At 33.5% G+C, this 21,443-nt stretch overlaps 7 protein-coding genes and 1 long non-coding RNA gene across 9 annotated transcripts; 4 read left to right on the top strand and 4 right to left on the bottom strand.

Moving 5' to 3' along the window:
• Window positions 1-92: 92 nt before the first annotated feature.
• Window positions 93-2,468, bottom strand: LOC139085765 (eukaryotic translation initiation factor 4H-like). Of its 2 annotated transcripts, none has more exons than XM_070633909.1 (6): window positions 2,232-2,468; window positions 1,633-1,926; window positions 1,382-1,572; window positions 1,201-1,323; window positions 960-1,133; window positions 93-531 (listed from the first exon to the last, which is right to left on the bottom strand). In XM_070633909.1, exons 1-6 carry the CDS (start codon window positions 2,240-2,242, stop codon window positions 362-364), a joined length of 963 nt encoding a protein of 320 aa, XP_070490010.1. In that variant the 5' UTR covers window positions 2,243-2,468; the 3' UTR covers window positions 93-361. The 2 variants fall into 2 exon arrangements, with proteins under 2 accessions (XP_070490010.1, XP_070490009.1); XM_070633908.1 differs by having other exon boundaries at window positions 960-1,148; window positions 2,232-2,467.
• Window positions 2,469-2,711: 243 nt separating this feature from the next.
• On the top strand, window positions 2,712-3,785 carry LOC139085742 (28 kDa heat- and acid-stable phosphoprotein). Its single transcript, XM_070633878.1, has 3 exons — window positions 2,712-2,866; window positions 2,983-3,070; window positions 3,132-3,785. The coding sequence occupies exons 1-3, from the start codon at window positions 2,857-2,859 to the stop codon at window positions 3,619-3,621; spliced, it is 588 nt and encodes a 195-aa protein (XP_070489979.1). The 5' UTR covers window positions 2,712-2,856; the 3' UTR covers window positions 3,622-3,785.
• Window positions 3,786-4,015: 230 nt separating this feature from the next.
• On the bottom strand, window positions 4,016-5,043 carry Sec22 (vesicle-trafficking protein SEC22). Its single transcript, XM_070633877.1, has 3 exons — window positions 4,862-5,043; window positions 4,681-4,790; window positions 4,016-4,616 (listed from the first exon to the last, which is right to left on the bottom strand). Exons 1-3 carry the CDS (start codon window positions 4,934-4,936, stop codon window positions 4,166-4,168), a joined length of 636 nt encoding a protein of 211 aa, XP_070489978.1. The 5' UTR covers window positions 4,937-5,043; the 3' UTR covers window positions 4,016-4,165.
• Window positions 5,044-5,623: 580 nt separating this feature from the next.
• LOC139085759 (serine/arginine-rich splicing factor 4-like) lies at window positions 5,624-7,658 on the top strand. Its single transcript, XM_070633901.1, has one exon. It carries the CDS (start codon window positions 5,684-5,686, stop codon window positions 7,493-7,495), a length of 1,812 nt encoding a protein of 603 aa, XP_070490002.1. The 5' UTR covers window positions 5,624-5,683; the 3' UTR covers window positions 7,496-7,658.
• Window positions 7,659-7,903: 245 nt separating this feature from the next.
• On the bottom strand, window positions 7,904-11,463 carry Mybbp1A (MYB binding protein 1a). The gene is made up of 2 exons (XM_070633925.1): window positions 11,247-11,463; window positions 7,904-11,186 (listed from the first exon to the last, which is right to left on the bottom strand). Exons 1-2 carry the CDS (start codon window positions 11,379-11,381, stop codon window positions 7,977-7,979), a joined length of 3,345 nt encoding a protein of 1,114 aa, XP_070490026.1. The 5' UTR covers window positions 11,382-11,463; the 3' UTR covers window positions 7,904-7,976.
• A 1,329-nt stretch (window positions 11,464-12,792) lies between these two features.
• Tsr1 (Tsr1 ribosome assembly factor) lies at window positions 12,793-15,413 on the top strand. The gene is made up of 2 exons (XM_070633935.1): window positions 12,793-13,003; window positions 13,059-15,413. The coding sequence occupies exons 1-2, from the start codon at window positions 12,895-12,897 to the stop codon at window positions 15,308-15,310; spliced, it is 2,361 nt and encodes a 786-aa protein (XP_070490036.1). The 5' UTR covers window positions 12,793-12,894; the 3' UTR covers window positions 15,311-15,413.
• Window positions 15,414-16,543: 1,130 nt separating this feature from the next.
• On the bottom strand, window positions 16,544-20,476 carry LOC139085787 (uncharacterized). The gene is made up of 3 exons (XR_011543950.1): window positions 20,326-20,476; window positions 17,274-17,390; window positions 16,544-17,184 (listed from the first exon to the last, which is right to left on the bottom strand). It is a non-coding gene; the product is annotated as an uncharacterized lncRNA (long non-coding RNA).
• Window positions 16,912-19,112, top strand: LOC139085784 (glutathione S-transferase D7-like). Its single transcript, XM_070633933.1, has 5 exons — window positions 16,912-17,395; window positions 17,475-17,652; window positions 17,728-17,768; window positions 18,442-18,835; window positions 18,904-19,112. The coding sequence occupies exons 2-5, from the start codon at window positions 17,485-17,487 to the stop codon at window positions 18,967-18,969; spliced, it is 669 nt and encodes a 222-aa protein (XP_070490034.1). The 5' UTR covers window positions 16,912-17,395; window positions 17,475-17,484; the 3' UTR covers window positions 18,970-19,112.
• Window positions 20,477-21,443: the final 967 nt, after the last annotated feature.

Below are 21,443 nucleotides of genomic sequence, written 5' to 3'. Positions count from 1 at the left end.
CATCCAATTTGAAGGATATATGACATAGAGATCGATGTCGAACTCTAATTTATGCTAAGAGATGAAAAGTTAAATAGTCAAACATTAAACTGTGAGATTTTTTGTTTTACATGTTTTTTCATCGTACACAATCCACAAAACTTACTTCAGTTCCATACAGTGTCATTAAAAAAAAAGAATAATTAATAAATCTATACCACATAAATTGCGATATATCGCTTCTAAATCAAAATCAAAAGTGTTTACAGTAAAAGTTTTTTTTTTCTCATTATTATTTTTTTGTTGTTTGATGTTTTTTGTTGTAGTAAGTGTAAAACGTCCTGCGCATCTAAAAATTATGCGTTAATAAACGATTATTCAGTTATTCAACTGGCTGTTCCTCTCCTTCTTCTTCATCATCTTTCGGCTTTTCATCTCGGGGCTTTGCTAGCCCAAAAATAGCTGCTGCTTGTTTAGTTTCAGCCAATCCATTAACTGGCTCTTTTACAGTACGCGGTGCAAGCATTAACTTTGGTCTGCCTGCGTCGCGTTCTGAAATGATACAATATTTAATTTTATATTAGAATTTTGTTACAAATGTCTCTTAAAATACACTTTTTGCAGACATATGGTACTCTTGACCATCATTTTTAGCAACAACACACGTTGCATCTGATTTCAAAGAGGATGCATGAATTATTATTTGATTAGTCTTGCGAATTGCATTACACATCTAAATTGATTGACAAAAGCTGAATTAGACTTTGATTAAGCTAATCCATGGATTAAAATAAATCCCGCGATTAAAAATTTAATCCTGAGTTCAAAAATTACTTTTCTCAAATCTCAAGATGGAAATGAAGCTTTACAAGCTTTAAAGCCTATGAATAGGCAATTAGAAGCAGTAAATGTCTAGACAGTCCAAATCTATGCTCATTAAAAATGCATTATTGAACTAAGATAAGAGAGAGAAAGTTTACCTTCAAGTGATAACTGTGACATGCTCTCACTAGTTCTTCTTTCTCCGGATTCGCTTCCGCTTCCTCCACTACCGCCGCCGTCTCTGCCGCTACCACCACCACCTCCTCGATTTGGATGTTGATGTCCTCCACGATTTCCGAAATTATTGTATCGATCATCACGATTTCCGCGATCTGAATGAGGATTGTCTAGATAGGACCAAAATTTTACAATTATATGTCAAGCATAAATATCTCTTACCATTATAATTATTTCGACCGCCTCCGCCGCGCATATTTCCTTCATATCCATCATGACGTCTTGGATAGTTATCATTATTTTCATTATAATTTCCGTAGTGGCCTCTGTTGCTTCCTCCACGATCTAATTCACAAAATCAAAGTTACTATATTGAATTTTAGACCAAAATGTTAAGTCATACCATTGTAGTTGCCTCGTCCTCGCATATTTCCACCTTCGAAACTGCCGCTTCCGCCATCGTGTCGTCGATAATTGTTGTCATTACTGTTGTTATAATTTCCACGATTACTTGGACCGCCACGATTATTACCATTATTAAATCCGCGATTCTGGTTCATCATTCCTCCTCCACGACGATTATTAAAGCCGCCGCTACATATTTACGATTATTAATTAAAATGTAATTAAGGATAATAGATAGTTTAGACTCACCGATCATTCTTTTTTTGCTCAGCAACATCAATTCTTAAAGGTTGAGGATTGTTATCTAGGACAATGCGTCCGTCCAGATTAACAGCTTCCTCCAAGTCTTGAATTGTATCGAATTCAACATAACAGAATCCTTTGAACTGGTCCGTTTCCTTATCCTTTACTAGACGTACATTTTTTACAGTTTGCTTGCTGAAAATTTGAATGACATCGCCCTGAACGACTCCTTGCGGTAAATTTCCAACAAACGCGATAAACGGTGGATCGGTCGGGAATGGCTTTTTGCGTTGGTCAAATCTAGAAGAGATAGGTAATATGTAGAATCATAGATTTTTATGTTTTTAGAAAGTAAGTAAGCGAGAGACGAAAAAAAAAATGTTTAAAGGGAATGAGGAGAAAAATTGGAAGGGAAGAAGAAAAAAAATATCAAGCATGATGATATGTTTGTAGGCATTAATGAAAAAATCTAATCGCACTTTAATTAACAATATTTTCGAACCGCATTTTGGTTTAACACATGAATGCCGATACATTGAATGTTTTTATCACTGTTTTTGGGAAAATTTTACAAGGAAAATACATGAAAATTGAGAAAAACTCACCGATTTGCCATTTTTTTCGCGTGAAGCGAAGTTAAATTTTTTCACTTAAATTCTCTTTATAACTTTATTCTCACTAATTTTTACACTTTTCTCAGCAAAACAATGACACTCTTGTACATAAAACACCTTTAATTTTCGATATTTATGCTGTGTTTAATAAAAAATTAATTAATTTAATTTCTTCGTATTTTTTGATGGTTTTTTTCCTCCAAGGGAAATAACTTTCAATGGATTTTTTTAATGCGCTGCTTAGTTGTTTTCCCCTGGATTTCTGGCAGGGTTGGAAATCTTCACGATTTATCACTTTTTGTCCGTATGCTGATCATTACTGTCCTGATTCACTTATCATCTGTATCTATATTGAGATCTTTGTATATCCGGATTGCTACGTCATGCTAACGCAATGTTTATATTTTAAAATAATGTACCAAACAGTTAATTTCTAGACAACTTCCAACCCTGCACGAATAACTGATTCAAATTCAAATAAATTTTAACCGTTGAAATTAAAATCCTGGACATAATTGGAGCTTCGGTTGTAAACCCTGGATTGTTGATTTCTTTATATTGAATTTTCTTAATTAAATCGATTAAATCACTGCCTTTAGGGATTATTTTTACAAATATGCCTCGAGGTAAGTCAATAATACTGATTGCATGTAAAATTATAATGAATTAACAACAAATAATATGGAATATTGGAAAATGTGATTTTTTCTCATCAAAATCTCCTAAACCTCATCAATTTCAGGAAAATATGTAAATCATAAAGGACGTAATCGTCACTTTACGTCACCTGAAGAGTTAGAGATGGAACGTAAAAAGGAGGAGATGAAGAAGTAAATTTATTGATTAAATTGCGCATATTTGTTATTATTTGATTACTTTGTAACATTTTAGATGGCGTAAAAAGAGAGATCAAGAAGAAGACGATTCGTCTGAAGGAAGTGAAGAAGCATCTGATGCATCTGACAATGAGGGAAGTGACGAATCATCAGGATCTGAAGATGAAGGCAAGAATAAGGGTGTTCATAATCTAATTGAAATTGAAAATCCAAATCGAGTCCAAAAGAAGCAGACCACAAAGCTTAAAGATTTAGACCAACAAGTAGCTGGAGCTGGATCATCAAGCAGTAAGGCACCTGCACCGGCGACTTCTTCATCAGCGGCTCCTGCGGCGGCACCCGAACTATCTCGTCGTGAAAGAGAAGAGCTTGAAAAACAACAAAAACAAGCTCACTATCAAAAGTTGCATGCACAGGGAAAAACGGAACAAGCCCGAGCTGATTTAGCTAGATTGGCCATAATCAGACAGCAGAGAGAGGAAGCAGCTAAGATGCGCGAACAGAAGCGAAAAGAAGCTGAGGCAAAGGGTAAACCTGGAAAATAATGATAGACTATCATCTCTATATCCCATAATATAAATTTTTTATTGCAATTAACTTATATTATAATATAAAGTTTTTTTAAATCATTTTTTTCCTTGTTTCAAGATGAATATAATTCAATCAATAAAAAATTCTCGAGTTATAAACTAATTATTTCAAACAGAAATTATGCTAATGTCATTTTTTGTAATAAATTCATTGATTTTTTAACGAAAATTTGATTTTCAAATGCTACAAAACCGTACAATTGTTTTAAAAATTCAAACAATTTCTTTTATTTTAAACCCTACAAATGTATTTTCAGAGATGCTTTTATATGGTTTCAGTTTGAAAAATTTCCGTTAGAAAATCTCGTACGAGGACATTAAATCATCAAAAATTGATCAACATGCTTGCTATTATTAGATATTTGATATTTTTTTATTCATTTTTTTAATAATGCATTAAATAATTCTAACAAACCCCAACTTGGATAAAAAATAAATCATGATTCAAATGTAAAAGGAATAATAAATACGATTTACCATCAATATTAAATGTTTGATCTCAGAATAACCAGAAATACATGCCAATAACTAATAAAATGATTCCAGCGATTGCACCTTTAACATACATGGATCGTCTATTTAATTGTGTAGCACTTTTCTTGTATTTCTGTGACAACATTGATAGTCCTTGAGCTTTTGTGTCTAATTCTGATAAAACTGCACCGCGCTGTAAAACGTCATCAATATTCTGTACCATAATTCTCTGAACATCTTGGAGTTGTGAATTAATTGTGTTTATATTTCTTCTTCTATCGGTTAATGATTTCTTAGCTTTCTGTATGTAAATATCAAATTCAATAAATTGGTACGGTCTTGTGACGGTATTAATCTTCCTTCCATAATTATTATAAAACTCCTGGGCAAGATCTTCGAGATAATTAAATGCGAGTCGTTTGGAAAACATTTTGTCACATAGAACAAGATAGCAGACTTCATTTTCAATTAAATAGCTGCAAGAGATTGACGAAATTGGCATTAAGATGATTTTGATCAATGGTCCAGATTATAACTTACTGAAATAAATAATTGCCTGTCTCTATTGTACATCGCTGCGGTGAATTTGGCCCAAGTTTTCTAAACAGCATCTTTGCCTGATTCTGATATTCTAAGACATTCTTTCCCGACTGTAATTTATTAAGTTAATATTTTGAAATGTTCAACAACTTTCTTTTATTATATTTGTCGATTTACATACTTCTTCATTCTCCTGCATAGTTCCAACTAATGGCAATCCATCAATTGTCCTTGCTATCATCGTCATTAACGCCATGTCTGCCTAATTTCTTTTATTTCACAAGATTTAATTAAAAATTCTAAAAAACTAATTTTTGCGATGATGTGTCGTTTTTTGCTGTTCAAAATCCCTGTTGGGGCAGTTCACTACGCTTTATTATTATCACTAGTATTGTGGCTCGTATAACATGATATGAGATTGTTGTTTTTCGTTATTAATAGCATCATTGAGGCTTCCGGAATATCATTTAACGATCAATCAAAGTAACCAAAGAGATGTTAATTAACTGAGACCTATTCTACATTGTAACTGATAAACAATAAATCAGTATGCAACAACTTAACTGACAGACATACGTCAAATAGTTATAAGACTAAAACAGTGGTTATTGTTTTGAATTTTTTGATTTTTTTCGTAAAAATTTCTAAAATAAGAGTTTTAATTAAATTTACAATGGATAACGAGGATTTTGACTTGTACGGTGACTTGGACGAGGCACTTATTGAGCCTTTACAAGAGGAAGTACAGAAAAAACAAGCAGAAGAGTTAGAAATACAGAAAAGTTATGAAAAATTTCGAGAAGAAACAGAAAAAATTATTAATGAATTAAAAACAAGCAATTTTCAATTGAAAAAGAACATGTCTTTACTGTTGGCAACTGCAAAAAGTGAGATCGAGAGGTAATTATTTGATAATTAAGTTATTTATAGCAATATTTTCAAGTATTTCACCATTTTTCCAACATCCAGAAAAGATCAACAAATTAAGGATCTGAGACGTGAGATGGACGAAATAATATTCAGGAAGAATAAAGGTTCGAAAAAAACGTGTGATAAATGGGCACAAACGGATAAAATTGAGTTCGTCGATAGTAGCAGAGGTAGTTCCAGTAGACATAACGATTACAAGCAGCATGATAAACACAAGTCAAAGGAATTAGCAGAGTCTGAAAGACATAAGAGAAAGTTATCTCCAGAGAGAAGGGATTCTGATGATTATCGCAAAACCTCCCATAGAAGCGAAAATGTATCTAGAAGTAAAAACTATGAAGGAAAAAGTCGAAAATTGAGTCCTGAAAACACAAGATCCAGATCACCTGAAAATGTATCTAGAAGTAAAAACTACGAAGGAAGAAGTCGAAAATTGAGTCCTGAAAACACTAGATCCAGATCACCTGAAAATGTATCTAGAAGTAAAAACTACGAAGGAAGGAGTCGAAAATTGAGTCACGAAAACACTAGATCCAGATCACCTGAAAAGCATGAGAAGAAGAGTTCTAAACCGGAACTACGTGAGGACGATTTACGTAAAACTCTTTTAAAGAACAACAATGATAAAGTTGCTTCCAGTAGCAAGGAATCATCAAAAAAGTCTGATGACAAAAGGGATAGCAGTTCTGGAAGAGATAAAAAGGATCGAACAAAAGAGAAAAGTAGCCATAAAAGTGAAAAGACTGATGAGAAACGTGATAAAAGCAGAAGTGATCACAAAGACAGTAAAAACGATAAAATCGCTAAAGAAAAATTAGACATTAAAAAGGAAGTAAAATGTTCAGAACCAAAAAGCAACGAAACTGTTGATTCTGGAAGTGTAAAACTTCTAAGCGAAAACATCAAGAAAGAAGTACCTGCTGAAAACATTCCTGCTGTTGCTATTCCAAAAGTAGTTGAAGAGCCCAAAAATATTGAAACTGCTGTGTCCAAACCTGAAAAAACCAGTTCTTCGTTGAAAAATGTGACTCAAGAGTTAACTGTCGACAAAACAGCACCAAAAGAAACAAAACTTGAAAATAAGAAACAAGAGATAACTGCCGACAAAACAACACAGAAAGAGACCAAACCTGAAAATGAGACACAAGAGGTAACTGCTGACAAAACAGCAAAGCAAGAGGCAAAACTTGAAAATGGTGACATAATATCAAGCAATTTGAATTTATCTGCGGAATCTGACACAAATGAAGCTCCTATTCAGTCTGAAAAAGTAGACGATAAAAAAATTAAAGAAGTGGAGGAAGTAAAAACAGTCAGAAATGATGAGTTACCTGAAAATCCACCAAAGAATTGCGAGACGAAAGAGGAAGTTCCTGTGAAAATTGAGGAACCAGCACCCAAAAAGCAAAAATTCAAGCCAATTTTTGAGGCAAAAATATTTCCAGAGAAGGACATAAAAAATGTTGAATCTAAGTCAGAAAGTGTTTCAACTACGAAACAGGAAGCCGAAACGTCCAATAGTGCTCAAACAACTCATCAAGGTCAAAAAATAACGTCCGATGGGCTTCTTCCAACAGCTGCAAATGTGATTGAGAAACCTCAAGAAGTTACCCAAGACAAAGCAATTATAGTTGAAGAGATAATTGGTCCAATCACTGAAGTCATGCAAGAGAAAAAGGAAGATGTTGTCGAGCCAAAAACTGAAAATATTCCAGTTGAAGAATCTCCAAATGACTCGTTCGAGTCAACGAAGGAAAATTCATTGAACAATTCGTCTGAAAAAAGGAAGAGCAAAAAAAGGAAAATCAAGACTGAAATAGAGGATGACGGAACAGTCGTATGGACTATAACCAGAAAAAAGCGTAAAACTAAGGAACATAGTTGAAAAATATGCAAGCTAATCAATTTTATAGACAATTTCTATATTTTTGGTAATCTATTAAGACTTAATTATTGAAATATTTGTTTTTATTTAATTCTATTGTCAAAAATGCCATGAATTTATAATCAGATTGTAAATAAAATGAAAATAATCTGAGCCGCCACTATCTAGTATTTTACTGCGAATCTTTTAAAAAGTAAAGGATCATACAATTTAACGGATTTAAAAAATTCAAATTTTTAACGGTCAAAAATATTTGAATTTAAAGTTCAAAATTTGAACTTCAATGTCATGTGTCTCTGATCATAAAACAACTGTTTTAAACAAGAGTGTTGTATGCATTGTATGGTTGTAGAGATCTCACGTCTTATCCAGCAGATCCACAAATTGTTAAAAAGTCAAATCCACAAATTTTGATATAATTCAAACATTTTTATTGATATTACTTCTGACTTAATATTATTACAAATTTTAACAAAAGTTCTTAAGCAAAAGAGAAGCTAGCATCGAGTCCTTTCGATGCTTCCTCTAATTCCTGAATTTTCTTCAATTTCTTCTCTTTTTTGTTGGTTTTTGATTGCTTGCGTTTTCCATCTCCATTTTTGACAACTGCTGTTTCTTGATCATTGCTTTGTTTCACGTCTGATGGATCGATTTTATCATTAGGAATAAACTCAAACTTCATGCTGTTGCACAGATCACGGTATGCATTTAAAATATTTTGTTTAAGAATCAGATGTTTGCGGAACTTTTGAATAGCTGCAATAAGTTCATCCTTAGCTGTGAACTCCTTGAAATTTTTCATTGCCTTTACGAAGTGGACTAACTCGAAAAATTCTGGCTGTGGAACTTCATTGACATCAGCAGCATAGCTCTTTAAGTGATCAAAAATTCTTGTGAAATATTTTGTTGCTCGTTTCTGGTTCTGTTGGAAGAGGAAGTGATTTTTGAAAAATTCCCTAAGCATTTGTAGTGACTGAATTCTACGTAGTGATCGGATAGCAGGCTTCAAGCCATCATCACTTATCATTCTTGCTAATTTGAAATTTCCAGGCCATTGGATAGACAGGATCTTCATGAAAGTCGTTAACTGAAGTGCTGGATTTCGGTGACTGATAAACTGTGTCATGTGCTCAATTATTGTCTTTAGAACTTCATCATCTTCGTCATTAGACAGCTTCTGTAGAATATGTGATGAATAAATGATAAAGACACATGTATGCTTGAAATAATTCTGTTGCTGGATGTTTGTTTTTTCTCTGGATGTTTTCTCAAGGACATTCTTGAATGTTTCAGCCAAATTCTTTTGTGTGACATTTTGGACAGTCTCTAGACTAAATGTTTTCAACTGACTAAGCTGTACGAAAATCTTTTCGAATCGTACCTTTAATTCAGGCTGTGTTGTAGCTAATGGCATCAAATCAAAGAAGAACAGAAGAATTTCTAAGCAAATTTCAATTTGTGGACTATTCTTGAGGTAGATCTCAACAAGATCAAGAATACGCATACGGAAATGAAGCAGTGCTTTATCTGCCATTAATACAGACTTTGTCTTCTTCTTTTTCTTCAAGTTTCGATGTTCCATGAGCATTTTGAAGGCATTTCCAAGAGCTTCATTGAGTCGTTTGCCTTCTTCTGGCGATATTTTGTCGACATCAAGGTCTGAATCGTCATCATTATCATTGTCATCTCCATTTTCCTTTAAAGCATTTTGTACAGCTAGACGAACTGTATCTTGAATAGCATTTTCCTCATTTTCATCGTCACTAATCATTTCAACATCAGATGCTTCCTCATCTGACTCAGATTCGTCGTCCATTTCTTCATCGACTCCATTTTCATCCAGTTCCTCATCCTCTTCTTCGTCACCCGATTCCTCATCCTCTTCGTCATCATTAATTTGTAATGGATTCTCCTTATTTCTTATATCCAACATTGATAGAATTTGATGGAATGCAGACACATTAATTGCACTGCAAAGTGATGGAAATATGTGCTGAATAACTTTTCTGAGGACATAAGACTCTTGTGACAAAAGTGTCAAGAATAAATCCACAACAACTTCAATCCATTCTGGTTCATTTTCATCACTCTTTGTCTTCTTCGTGACTGCACGTTCAAGCACAGCAAGCAACTCACTAATGGCATTTTCAGCTACTTCGCTGTTATTAAACAGCTGGAGTCCCATGTGCATTAATAGGACATGGAAAACATTCTTTAATTTCTTGTCCTTTTTGTCGGGCTTTGTTGTAACTTCTTCGTACATCTTAGTCCAAATATCGGTGTATTTTGATTCAAGAGGTTTTTGGATATACGCTCCTGAATCCTTGGCTATATATTCATTAATATGATTAATAACTCCAATCAAAACTTTCTTTTCGTCCTCAATTTTCGGATATTTATGCTCTAAACTATGATAAAATAGATTTTTGACATTTCCAGCAATACTATTTGAATAATTCTCTTCATTAGTCACTTCCGTTCCATCCTTAGACTTAAGAAAGGCAAGATTAACAAAGAAATTCAACTGCTCAATGCGCCATTCTGGATTATTTGAGACTAATTTATTAGTCATCAATATCTTCTGGATGATTGTTGCTGCATACTGTCTCTCCTTGTCATCTAATTCAGTATTCGTCACTGCTGCCTTAATATAATCAACAGCTTCAGTAAGTCCATCAACTTCCAATGAATTTACAAGATTTGTAATGAACTTCTTGATTGAATTCTTTTCGACGGACAAGTGATTGAACAGCTTCAATGCCTGCAGCTTCTGTGTATCATTTTTGAGATTTTGCAAGCGTTGATCCAAAAGTTCATAAAATTCTTTGTGCATTTCTTGGATGTCTTCATCTTTAGCTACTTTACTGCTTTGAACTAAAAGCATTTGAAGGAAGTTTGGTGTCAGAAGACTTATCACTTCCTTTGGTTTTGCTTCTAAACTTTTAAGTATGGAAATAGCGCAATTTATCGTAATCATGTCAACTAATTTTGAGTTTTTGGACTTATCGAGGAAGGTCTCAACGTGATTTAGCCAAAAATCTTTTAGTAACTTCAGATCAATCAATCTCTTGATGAAATAGACGTAAATTGGATGGTTAATTAAACTAATTTTATCCATTTTCCATAAAAGATTCAAAAAGATGTCCAAATTTTGTGAACAAAGGATTTTGTCACTCTGCCAGTTCCGCTTATAGAATGTTTTGTCTATTGTCGCTGGATGATGATCCTCAATGAGCAATAACAAGTATGTTGGATTAATTGTGACTTTATCCTTAGTCACATTCAATTGACTTGAAATGTTTGGCCAAACTGATGACTTAACTGTATCTGAGCTTACTTTTGTAACTAATTCTGCAAGGAAGTTATATGCTAAAGGTGCTACAGATGGCTTTGTTGAACAGCTTATCAAGTGCTTAACAATTTCTTGGATATCCTCTTCACTGGAATTTCCAAGCATTTTCTCTGATCTAATGATTGCTCCGCAAATTAATGCTACTCCAATAATAGAATCAAGACCCTTTCTGTCTTCCTTAAACTCCTTAGCCATAATCTCAAAAATTTCTGATACTGTTGGCACATTTTCAATATTTGCTGACAATAATCCACAAAATGCTGTGTAAAATCCAATTCTTGAATTTGATGTGGAGGAACCAGTTCCTCTAATTAATCGCTTAACTGCATAAGATAATTCCTACAAACAATACACAACGTGAATATGTTTAATTACAGTACAATTGAAATTTTTGTTTACCTTTTCGGTTGTTAATTTTTCCATCTGCTGAATTAACGAATGAGCACCTGATATTCGAACATTTTCATCTTCATTTGTCAATTTTGAGAAGTTCTCAAACACTGAGGTATTTATTTTAGGCTTCTCTAGCTTCATTTTTAATTAAATTCACTTTTATTTCTGGATGATTTTGAAAACATGTGCGAACGATGTGTTAGCACGTAATTTATGACAAAATGTGTTAATTATATTAAGTTTGAACCGGTTCAATCGGTTCACAGGATTTCACTTTGTCTGTTCTTTGGACATGAAACAAGATATTGAACTGAAACCTTTTGCAATTGAATTGTATTTTAAATACCTTTCGAATGATGTATAACTTATTGGGGTTAGTACATAAATTTTGTCAATTTTTCAAAAAAACATTTTTGACATAAAATTCAACCATTACATTTTTATTCATAACTTTTTTTCGACTAACTTTTACAACTTCAATCTTTTACTGGATTATTAGTTTTTCAAAAACCTTTAATTTGATATATAATATGTTGGGGTTAGTTCAAAAGTTTTGACTAAAATTCATTCTTATACATTCTATAGAGAAAAAAAGTAAAATATATTTTTTCATCAAGATTTAAGTATTTAACTATAATAAATGCTAAATTTGTTATCATTGATAACTTTTTTACTGAGACCAATCGAAGATAATTTAATTAAAAACTTTTGAACTAACCCCAACATATTATAAATTCAAATTTAACGAAAAAAGTTATGAATAAAAATAAAATGGTTGAATTTTATGTCAAAAAATTTTTTTGAAAAATTGACAAAATTTATGTACTAACCCCAATAAGTTATACATCATTCGAAAGGTATTTAAAATACAATTCAATTGCAAAAGGTTTCAGTTCAATATCTTGTTTCATGTTCAAATGCCAGTCACTTTAGTGTAAAACTTAGGGGCCTCCAAAAATGATGTTCCAAATATTTTAAAAAAATTAAACCCTATTAAAGTTGATGGCAAACTTATAGGCTATCAGACAAAAAAAGAATTTTCAAAATTGATGGAAGGATACGAAAGTTATTAAAGGTTCTTTTCTCGCTATGTTTGAACCGTTTTTTGAACCGATTGAACCGGTTCAAACTTAATATAATTAACATGGTCAGATAGTACATCCAAAGACCTTTCCAAAAATATATAGTTTGTCTATATAATATTTAGTTAATAGAAAGATATTCACTTACAAATAGTGAATTGGATGTTATGCCATTTTCCCTACGAATCCTTCACATTCTTTACATAATTTTGATAAATAATCTGTTAATTCTTGTTGTTTTTATAGGCCAATCGAAGATAAATTTATTAAGTTATTTAAATTCAAATTTAACGAACTTTCAAAATTTAAAAAGAATAAAGTTCAAAAAGGGGGAGTAATCTATGATTTTTCAAATTTCAAAAGTTCGTTAAATTTTTAAAATATTTTAACCTAATTCAAGTTGAGGAAATTAAATTAAAAGAGTAAGGAAGTAAGCATATGCTTACTAGTTATGTGCAGCAATACCTTCCCTACTTTCAATTTATTCAAAAATAAAAACAAAATCAACTTTGCAGAAAGGGCGAAAAATAGAAATAAACAGAAAAACGTGGGTCAAATTATTTTAGTGAAAAATGGCAATTACCGGTACAATTCATCGTGCTGGTAGCTTAAAACAGACCAACAAGTCCCATAAACATGGCCAACATCGATCTAAAAGAGAAATCGACACTGATAATAAAGGTAAATTGATTAATTTATATTTTGGTTGAAAAATTTCATGAACATTTTGTTTCAGGTCGAGTTTCGGTCAAAACTTCATCAAAAAGGAATAACAAGATAATGAAACGTGAGGAACGTCGTCTACAACAGAACCAATTGAGAAAGAATAAAAGAGATGAAGCAATTGACAAGAAGAGAAAGCTTGGTGGATTGACAAAATCAGCTCCATTCTTAACATGCTTTGTTTCATTAAATGAGCTTGTAGATGTCGAATCTGCAATGGCTATAGTAGAAAATTGCGAAGAGGATGCAGTTATTGACAGATCAAATCCATTAATAACATATATGAAGTCATTGAGATTAAAGCAACGATTCTCATTTGTTAAATCAAAATGCGGAATTGGAAGTGAAATGAAGGCATTGGATTATTTGAAAGTATGTGACAGCACTGTGTTGGTAATATCAGCACAATCAGAAGATGTTGTAGACAAAGCTGGTGATAAATTCTTGAATTTTGCTATTGCACAAGGAATTCCAACACCAATTGTTGCACTTATGGATTTAGAGTCAGTTAATCCAAAGAAACGAAATCAAGTAAAAATGGATATTCAAAAGAGAATGAACATCTATTTCCCAGATGAGAAATTAATTGTTCTCGACAAGACAACAGATGGATTGAACTTATTGCGTAGAATTGGTGGACAAAAGAGGAAAACTTTGCATAATAAGGAAAATCGATCACATATGTACTCAGAAAAGGTTGAGTATAGCGACAATACATTGAAAGTCACAGGATATGTCAGAGGCATACCATTAAATGTCAACAATTTAGTTTATATCCCAGAACTTGGAACTTTCCAAATGTCACAAATTGATTCAGCTGTTGATCCAATGTCAGTTGATGGAGGTTCAGTTCAAGTTTTGGCAAGAGCAAATCCAGCATTGCAAGTTCCATTAATTTTTGAAAATACACCAGATGAAATGGATGCTGAACAAGCATTTCCAAGTGAAGCAGAAATTGCACAATCAATGGCTGAAAATAAGGAACGAAAATTAATCAAACGTATTCCAAAAGGTATGAGTGATTATCAAGCATGTTGGGTACCAGACATAGAAGAATTAGATGAAGATGAAGAATACAGCGATAATGATGATGAAGACAGTAAAAGTTTCATGTCTTGTGACTCAAACACATCACTTCCAAAACAAGACAAAATGAATGATGATGAAATGGAAGAAGATGGCTCAGACAATGAAGAATATGAGGACGTAACAGATCAGTCACAAGTGCCAAATAAAGAGCAACAATATGATGATCAAATGGATCTTTATGAAGAGTATGAGACACAAGAAAAATTAAAAGCCCAACGATCTGATGCAGCTTTTCCTGATGAAATGGACACACCATCAAACATCCCAGCAAGAACCAGATTCCAAAAATATCGTGGATTAGAATCATTCAGAACATCACCATGGGATCCAAAAGAAAATCTCCCATACGATTATGCAAGAATTTTCCAATTTAAAGATTTTGACAGAATTAAGAGAAAAATTATTAAAGAAGCTGCCAATTGTGACGGTGACGTCATGTCTGGAATGTATGTAACAATTCATATAATGAACGTGTCTAATGAGACATGGGAAAATTATAAATCATCTCGTGGCACCGACAATATTATTCTTTATGGATTGTTGCCTCATGAAAATAAAATGTCATTACTGAATGTTGTTTTGAAGCGTTCGCCGAGCTCAACAATACCAATTAAATCTAAAGAACGTTTAATATTTCAATGCGGCTTTCGACGATTTATTGTAAATCCGATATTCAGTCAACACACGAATGGAAATAAGCATAAATATGAGCGATTTTTTCAACCTAATTCGACTGTTGTTGCCTCATTTTATGCACCCATACAATTTCCACCATCGCCTGTTCTCTGTTTCCGCGAAAATCCAAATGGCTCGTTCTCGCTCATCGCCAGTGGAAGTTTAATGTCATGCAATCCTGATCGAATTGCCTTAAAACGTGTTGTTTTGAGCGGACATCCATTTAAAATTCACAAACGAACTGCAACGATTCGTTTTATGTTTCATAATAAGGATGATGTTGATTATTTTAAGCCATGCAAGCTACGTACGAAATGTGGACGAATTGGACATATTAAGGAATCATTGGGTACACATGGACATATGAAGTGCGTTTTTGATGGACAATTAAAGTCGTTTGATACGATTTTCTTACAACTTTACAAGAGAATGTTCCCTAAGTGGACATATGAGGAATATAAGAGAAATCCAGTAAAATCTGATGATAGTAAAATGGAATAACTATATGGATTTGTAAGTAATGCTGAATTATATTATTTTTATCAATGAAAAATCTGTGAATTGTTCATTTACGGTTGGAAATAAAAAAATGCAGTAATGTTAATGAGATATTTTTCACAATAGAATGTTAATGTCAAGCTTACCATAGAGATGTATATGTACAAAATATAATCTTTACTATTTTCAGTCTCAGTCATTAGTTATGATGCGAATGTTGTACATTTTTATCGTTTGTCTTCTTATCGCGTTCGTTGTTCCTCATTCAGCTGAGTCAAATTGTACGGAAGTTGATGAATCAACAGTGAAATTTTATCAGGAAAATGTCTGTCGACTTCCAAGAATTATCGGCTCATGTAAATTAAAGCAAAAGAGATTTTTTTACAATCGTACATCACACGAATGCAGTCAATTCTATTACGAAGGATGTGCTGGAAATCGTAACAATTTCAAAACAAAATCATCGTGTGAATGTGCATGCAATCAACAATTTGGTTCTATAGAAACCGTTTCAGACGTCTCGAATAGCACATAATTGTTAGCGCCTTTAGTAGCTTAGTAGTAAAGTCTACGGAATATATTCAATTTCCTCTTTTTTCTTCAAGGCGTCAAGGTTGTCGTGAAATGTAGAATGGGACGATAATGAAAAGCAATAAGAGGTTGTTTTCCTTCCTATCTAATTTAATATTCCACCTACAATCTTCCTCGTCATTTAGTTCTAATGTAAATCTACAAGTAATGTGAGCGTACCGAAAAAATAAAAGTTTAATGTGAGTGATATACAATGTATAATGTGGATAATTAAAGCGCATATTCGATGCACGAGGAAAATTATCGTATCGAAATCGGAATCAACTGTGAATGGAAAGAAAAAAGTAAATTGTGGATTAAATTATAAGTAGAATTGATTTTAGATTACAAATAGTAAATTTATGGATTACAATTGGCATTAGTTTATTTATATTTAGTGTTCTTTGAAGTATTACGTAAGTTATTTGAAATATAACGGTCAAAATAAATTTGAAATTTTGAACCTCATTTTTGACTGATTTTTGCATCTTTGAACTTTGATTTGCGTCTCAAATAATGAAAAATTTTCTAAAAAACCACGAATTTGATTAATTTTTGTGAATTAAAGCTTAACATTCAATTAGAAAGGTTCGCAATGTCAGGTAAACTTAAATTTTAACAATTATAAGCTTTTGAGGTAAAGAAAAACCTAAAAAGTAAGGAAAATTTCATTTTCAAGACTCGTTGACTTAAAAACAACAGAACTTCAACAAAATATTGAGACATCCAGCTTAGACAATGAGAATTGATACTTTAATGCACACATTTCCACAAAACAGCGCTAAAATCAACGAAACATAATATTGTATGAACGTAAATCTCACTTGGAAAATATGCTGCATATTCATTGTGGAAGGAAGTAAGGCGGAAAATACCGAAATTTGAATACAAAGAGTTCTAAAAACACACATGAATGAAAAGCTTTAGCGAGGACTGATTCATAAATATTACATCAATTTGATAAATATAAATTAATAAGCTATGAAAAATTAAATAAAAAAAATGTTCTTGATGTAATAAGTGAGTTCATTAAAGCAACAGTCATATTTCAATTGGATTAATACATTGTTACCCATAGACAGTTTTCGTTTTTCATTCGCTTTTTCCACATGACATTTTTCATTGTTCTGTGATTTTTCCGAGCGAAGAGTCTCCGCTTTTCATTTTTTGTTTATTTTGTGAAATTTGTGGTTGCCATAGCAGGCTTGGCTTAAGAAAGTAATATACTTTCCATATTTCCTTTTTTTCTGTTAGCATCCGCGCGAATCAGTCAGTCAGTTTATCAAAATTCGTTGAGGAGTGAAAATCTAAAAGAAAATAAGGAGCGCGAGTGTGGAAAGGAATTAAGTTGTAGAATCGACAGTTTTGTTGCTTAATCAGTGAAAAATATACATACAGTAATAAATTCTATTGGAACAGCATATAAGGACATTCTTTTGACAATTGTGGATAACTTTACAGTTCAAACCTGGGAAATTGTGTAAATTCATCGCTTGCCGTTGTGCAGCAGAAACTTAAGTAGTGATAATAAATAAAACATTCATCAATCAATAGTTATGTCAATTTATGAATAAATTTGTTTATACTGTTAATATAGATTAAAATCGATGAATTTATATTACTTGGACGTATCGCCGCCGTGTCGATCTGTTTTATTATTGGGACGAATTTTAGGCCTTGAGTTTACCTTGAAAACTGTCAATATACAGAATGGTGACCACCTAAAAAAGGAGTTTCTAGAGCTAAATCCAACCCACACTGTACCAACGTTGCAAGTATGGCAATGCTGAAATCTGAATTATAAATTGACAATAATTAATATTGCTAAAATTTCTTTTCTGTTTGACTAGATTGCTGAAAATAACTTAGTATTATGGGAGTCGCGCGTCATGTGAGTAGACACAAATGACATCATTAGAATATGATTATTATTGGGGTAATTCACATGAGAGTTGTTCATAAATATGTGATTTATAGTTGATCAGCATTAGGTGGTCATGTTTATAGTATAACTAGACAGCCATTAAGATGACTGGTCGGGACTGATCTTATGACTTGTCGGAGCTGGACTTGTCGGGACTGGTCTTATGACTGGTCGGAGCTGGACTTGTCGGGACTGGTCGTATGACTGATCGGGACTGGTCTTTTGATTGATAGTCATCTTATGGCAACTGTCAATCAGACATTGGGTTCTATAGTTCAAAGGAACTCTAGTTATAGAGACGATTACATCGCTTCAAGTCTCCAGTTTTACAAGGATCTCCTTTAAATATCAACAAAATTTATGAACAGCTCCTAGGGGTTATTCACTTATTACTATCAGGGAGGGATAGGGAAAGGCTGTGTTAATCTGTAACGTAGTGGTGGAACTTGTATTTTTCGAAGCATATCTTGGTGGTAAACCTCGACCAAAACCTCACCCGGTATACGGTTCATTGTATTTGCAAAATTATTTGGCGGCACACAGGTTGCACACCTCTTTTGTCACGTAATAAGTGAACAGTCCCCTAACGACAACATTAGAATGCCATCTAATTAACCTTTCTTAATTCTATCCAATCTAGCCTAACATATCTGTGTAGTGCGTATGGAAAAAGTGAACATGAACATTTCTACCCCAAGGATGTTGAAAAACGTGCAATTGTTGATTTATACCTGCAATTCGACCTGTCAACTTTATTTCAAAGAACTTATGACTATTTCTTTCCCACAATTCTATTCGGAGCACTTCTCGATGAGGCAAAAAAGGCTAAACTAGCTGAAGGATTACGATTTTTCGAGGCCATGCTTAGTAAGGATAAGAAGTTTTGTACATCGGACGACCTCACAATTGCCGATATATCGCTATGCATCACGGTATCGCAAATAGAAGCTTTTGAATTTGACTTGTATCCATATCCAAAAGTACGAAAATGGATTGTAAATTGTAAAAACGAACTACAGCAATATGGATATGAGGTAATGATAAGAATTCACAAAGTTCAATGACCTCGGACTAACTTTTTGTATTCTTCCTTTACGTCTAGGAAATAAATAGTGCACCAGCGGAAATTCTGGCTTCGATTTTCCGATCCAAACTCAAATACTCGTAAAGTAATCGACTATCTCACATAAAATAGATATTGCAAAATCATCGTAGGATATAGCTACTTACTATTTCGTTACTTTATGATCATTCTATTTTGTTGGGAGATGGCAAAATAATTAAGTGTTAATAAAATTTTATGGATTACTATTCAAAGACTAGAATGGCGTTTATTTTGGCATAAAAAACTAATGACTTTATACATTCTTGGTGAAATCATTAATTATCTTTTGGTGACAGTCATCGGCCCCGTGCCGATTGAGTTGGATAAACTATTTGTAGACGAAAAGAAAGGCACAGACAAAGTTGAACACAACAGGACTAGCTGTTGTTGCTTGTGACCTTTAGAACTTTGTGGAATTTTTCTATTATCATAATGAATTTTGGGTTGATTGATTTGAATGGGGTTTGTTGTTTTGATGTTCTGAATGGTGATTCTATTGGTTTGTGTCATGCTCCTTTCTAAACAACGGTTTAAATGTTAAGTGCAATACTTGAATTAATACTCTTAATCTAAAATTGACGTCTTTATTCAACAATTTAGATCATTTAAGAGTAATGATCCCGAACTGCACGACTTTGTCAGCGAGCGGCACGACTCAGTCCCCAAGCGACACAACTAAGTTCCCAAGCGACACGACTAAGTTCCCAAGCGACACAACTAAGTTCCCAAGCGACACGACTAAGTTCCCAAGCGGCACAACTCAGTCCCCAAGCGACACAACTAAGTCCCCAAACGACATGACTAAGTCCCCAAGCGGCACGACTCAGTCCCCAAGCGACACGACTAAGTCCTCAAGCGACACGACTCAAGTGCCACGACTAAGTCTCCAAGCGACACGACTAAGACCCCAAGCGACATGACTAAGTCCCCAAGCGGCACGACTCAGTCCCCAAGCGACACGACTAAGTCCCCAAGCGGCACAACTTAGTCCTCGAGTGGCACTATGCGCCAACACAAACCCATCAAAGCAACTTCGCATTTTACCGTTAATACGGTGACACAGTGATATTCTGGCGAATACGCTACGTGGCTCAGGTTCGTGACAGAATGACTAGGATGTAGTGTCTTATAGAATAATCTCAACTCAGACAGCACAACTGCTTTATATCCCAAAATTCAGTTTTGTGAATATCATCCGTAAGTTGTCCAATGAGATTGCGGACGAGACAGTTTATCATGTCTTTCTTAATCATCTTAATTAAGTGATTTAATCTTTTGAATTTCCAAATGATAATTTTTATCAGAAACTGATTAATTTCAACATTAGTCATTCATTATTAATGCAAATGCAGCTTACGTCCTTGTGATAAATAATTTTATAAATGACACAACGATAATTTTAGATAAAATATTACATACATAACTCATGTTTAGCACATTTAAGGTCACTGTCGATTCAAGAATAATTTTAAATCACGAAAATTACAAACAAGAATTTTTTAATTTAATCAATAATATGCAGAATGAACTAGAACATTTTTGGTAGAATTTGCTTTACTTCAAGATTCTTTTTCTAAGAAAATCAAAATAACCGCGATTGACGAAAATCTTCATAATGTTACGAAATTCCACCTGCGAAAGATGATTTTAGAATGTTCAGAATCTTAAAATTCTCTTAAGAATTTGAGGCGCTATTGAGAATATCCAATACAATAAAAGAAGTGAAGAATAATCATTACTGGCAAATATTTATAGCGAGTAATAAATAGAACAATTACTGAACACGAGATCGGTCAATATTGACTTGACTAAGTGTCAGTAAAGTAGTCAGGAGGAGGGTGAGGATGTTCTTTAGGGAATGTTCGGAATTGAGTAAGCATCGAAAATACAGCAGTGGCATAGTGGATAGAGAGTTGGCCTACCGACCTTAACGACCTGGGTTCGATTCCAGGGAAGGTCTAGTCAGATTTGGGTGCTGTTCCAAGTCACACCAACTTGATTTGTATATTCGCGATACACACATTGTGGCTAGGTACATTGCATTGATAAACGATGGAACTATATCTAATAGATGGGTATAGATGACCCAATGGGTCGGGAATGGATTATACCATTGGATATAGATGACCCATTGGTATCATCCATTCCCGAACCCATGACCACAACTTGAGTAGATTCTAAAGCAATCAACAAAGCGTATTTTAAGCTTAGTCGACTTGGACCATTGCCCTAACCAATTCCCACCTCTCATCCCTTAATGCATCCATGCTGCTCATTAATAAGTACATCATCTTTTTACGAGCGTAATTATACCTAACATAAGGTCCACATTACGCGTAGATGTTTAATAATGCTTAACAGAACATCCGAAATAAGAACTATTTTGCAAATATTGTACGAGAAGCCTTAAAAAGACTTCTGTGGCTTAAATTTTTTTTTCGGAATCAATTGGCGTTACATAACACTTCTCTGTCAAGGTCGAATTATTATTTTGATTGTGTTGTACTACATGCTCAATATTCAAAAAAGTTCTAACT

Source organism: Chironomus tepperi, unplaced genomic scaffold (genome assembly GCF_022539635.2).
Source record: "Chironomus tepperi strain 1889 unplaced genomic scaffold, CSIRO-AGI_Ctep_v1 contig_82, whole genome shotgun sequence".
Taxonomy (NCBI): Eukaryota; Metazoa; Arthropoda; class Insecta; order Diptera; family Chironomidae; genus Chironomus; species Chironomus tepperi.
The sequence above is the reverse complement of the archived record's forward strand: the minus strand, read 5'-3'. Positions and strand labels throughout refer to the sequence as shown.

What these genes read in the sequence shown, in the direction of transcription:
- LOC139085765 (XM_070633908.1), bottom strand. An exon ending in AGGACGAGGCAACTACAATG is followed by an intron (nt 1,324 to 1,381) that starts GTATGACTTAAC and finishes TTTGTGAATTAG; the next exon opens with ATCGTGGAGGAAGCAACAGA. An exon ending in GTCACAGTTATCACTTGAAG is followed by an intron (nt 532 to 959) that starts GTAAACTTTCTC and finishes GTATCATTTCAG; the next exon opens with AACGCGACGCAGGCAGACCA.
- LOC139085742 (XM_070633878.1), top strand. An exon ending in AAAAAGGAGGAGATGAAGAA is followed by an intron (nt 3,071 to 3,131) that starts GTAAATTTATTG and finishes GTAACATTTTAG; the next exon opens with ATGGCGTAAAAAGAGAGATC.
- Sec22 (XM_070633877.1), bottom strand. Translation starts at nt 4,936, where the DNA reads ATGGCGTTAATGACGATGATAGCAAGGACAATTGATGGATTGCCATTA. An exon ending in CTATGCAGGAGAATGAAGAA is followed by an intron (nt 4,791 to 4,861) that starts GTATGTAAATCG and finishes AATAAATTACAG; the next exon opens with TCGGGAAAGAATGTCTTAGA. An exon ending in ACAGGCAATTATTTATTTCA is followed by an intron (nt 4,617 to 4,680) that starts GTAAGTTATAAT and finishes AATCTCTTGCAG; the next exon opens with CTATTTAATTGAAAATGAAG.
- LOC139085759 (XM_070633901.1), top strand. Translation starts at nt 5,684, where the DNA reads ATGGACGAAATAATATTCAGGAAGAATAAAGGTTCGAAAAAAACGTGT.
- Mybbp1A (XM_070633925.1), bottom strand. Translation starts at nt 11,381, where the DNA reads ATGAAGCTAGAGAAGCCTAAAATAAATACCTCAGTGTTTGAGAACTTC. An exon ending in AAAAATTAACAACCGAAAAG is followed by an intron (nt 11,187 to 11,246) that starts GTAAACAAAAAT and finishes TATTGTTTGTAG; the next exon opens with GAATTATCTTATGCAGTTAA.
- Tsr1 (XM_070633935.1), top strand. Translation starts at nt 12,895, where the DNA reads ATGGCAATTACCGGTACAATTCATCGTGCTGGTAGCTTAAAACAGACC. An exon ending in AATCGACACTGATAATAAAG is followed by an intron (nt 13,004 to 13,058) that starts GTAAATTGATTA and finishes ATTTTGTTTCAG; the next exon opens with GTCGAGTTTCGGTCAAAACT.
- LOC139085784 (XM_070633933.1), top strand. Translation starts at nt 17,485, where the DNA reads ATGAATTTATATTACTTGGACGTATCGCCGCCGTGTCGATCTGTTTTA. An exon ending in TTATGGGAGTCGCGCGTCAT is followed by an intron (nt 17,769 to 18,441) that starts GTGAGTAGACAC and finishes TATCCAATCTAG; the next exon opens with CCTAACATATCTGTGTAGTG. An exon ending in TACAGCAATATGGATATGAG is followed by an intron (nt 18,836 to 18,903) that starts GTAATGATAAGA and finishes CTTTACGTCTAG; the next exon opens with GAAATAAATAGTGCACCAGC.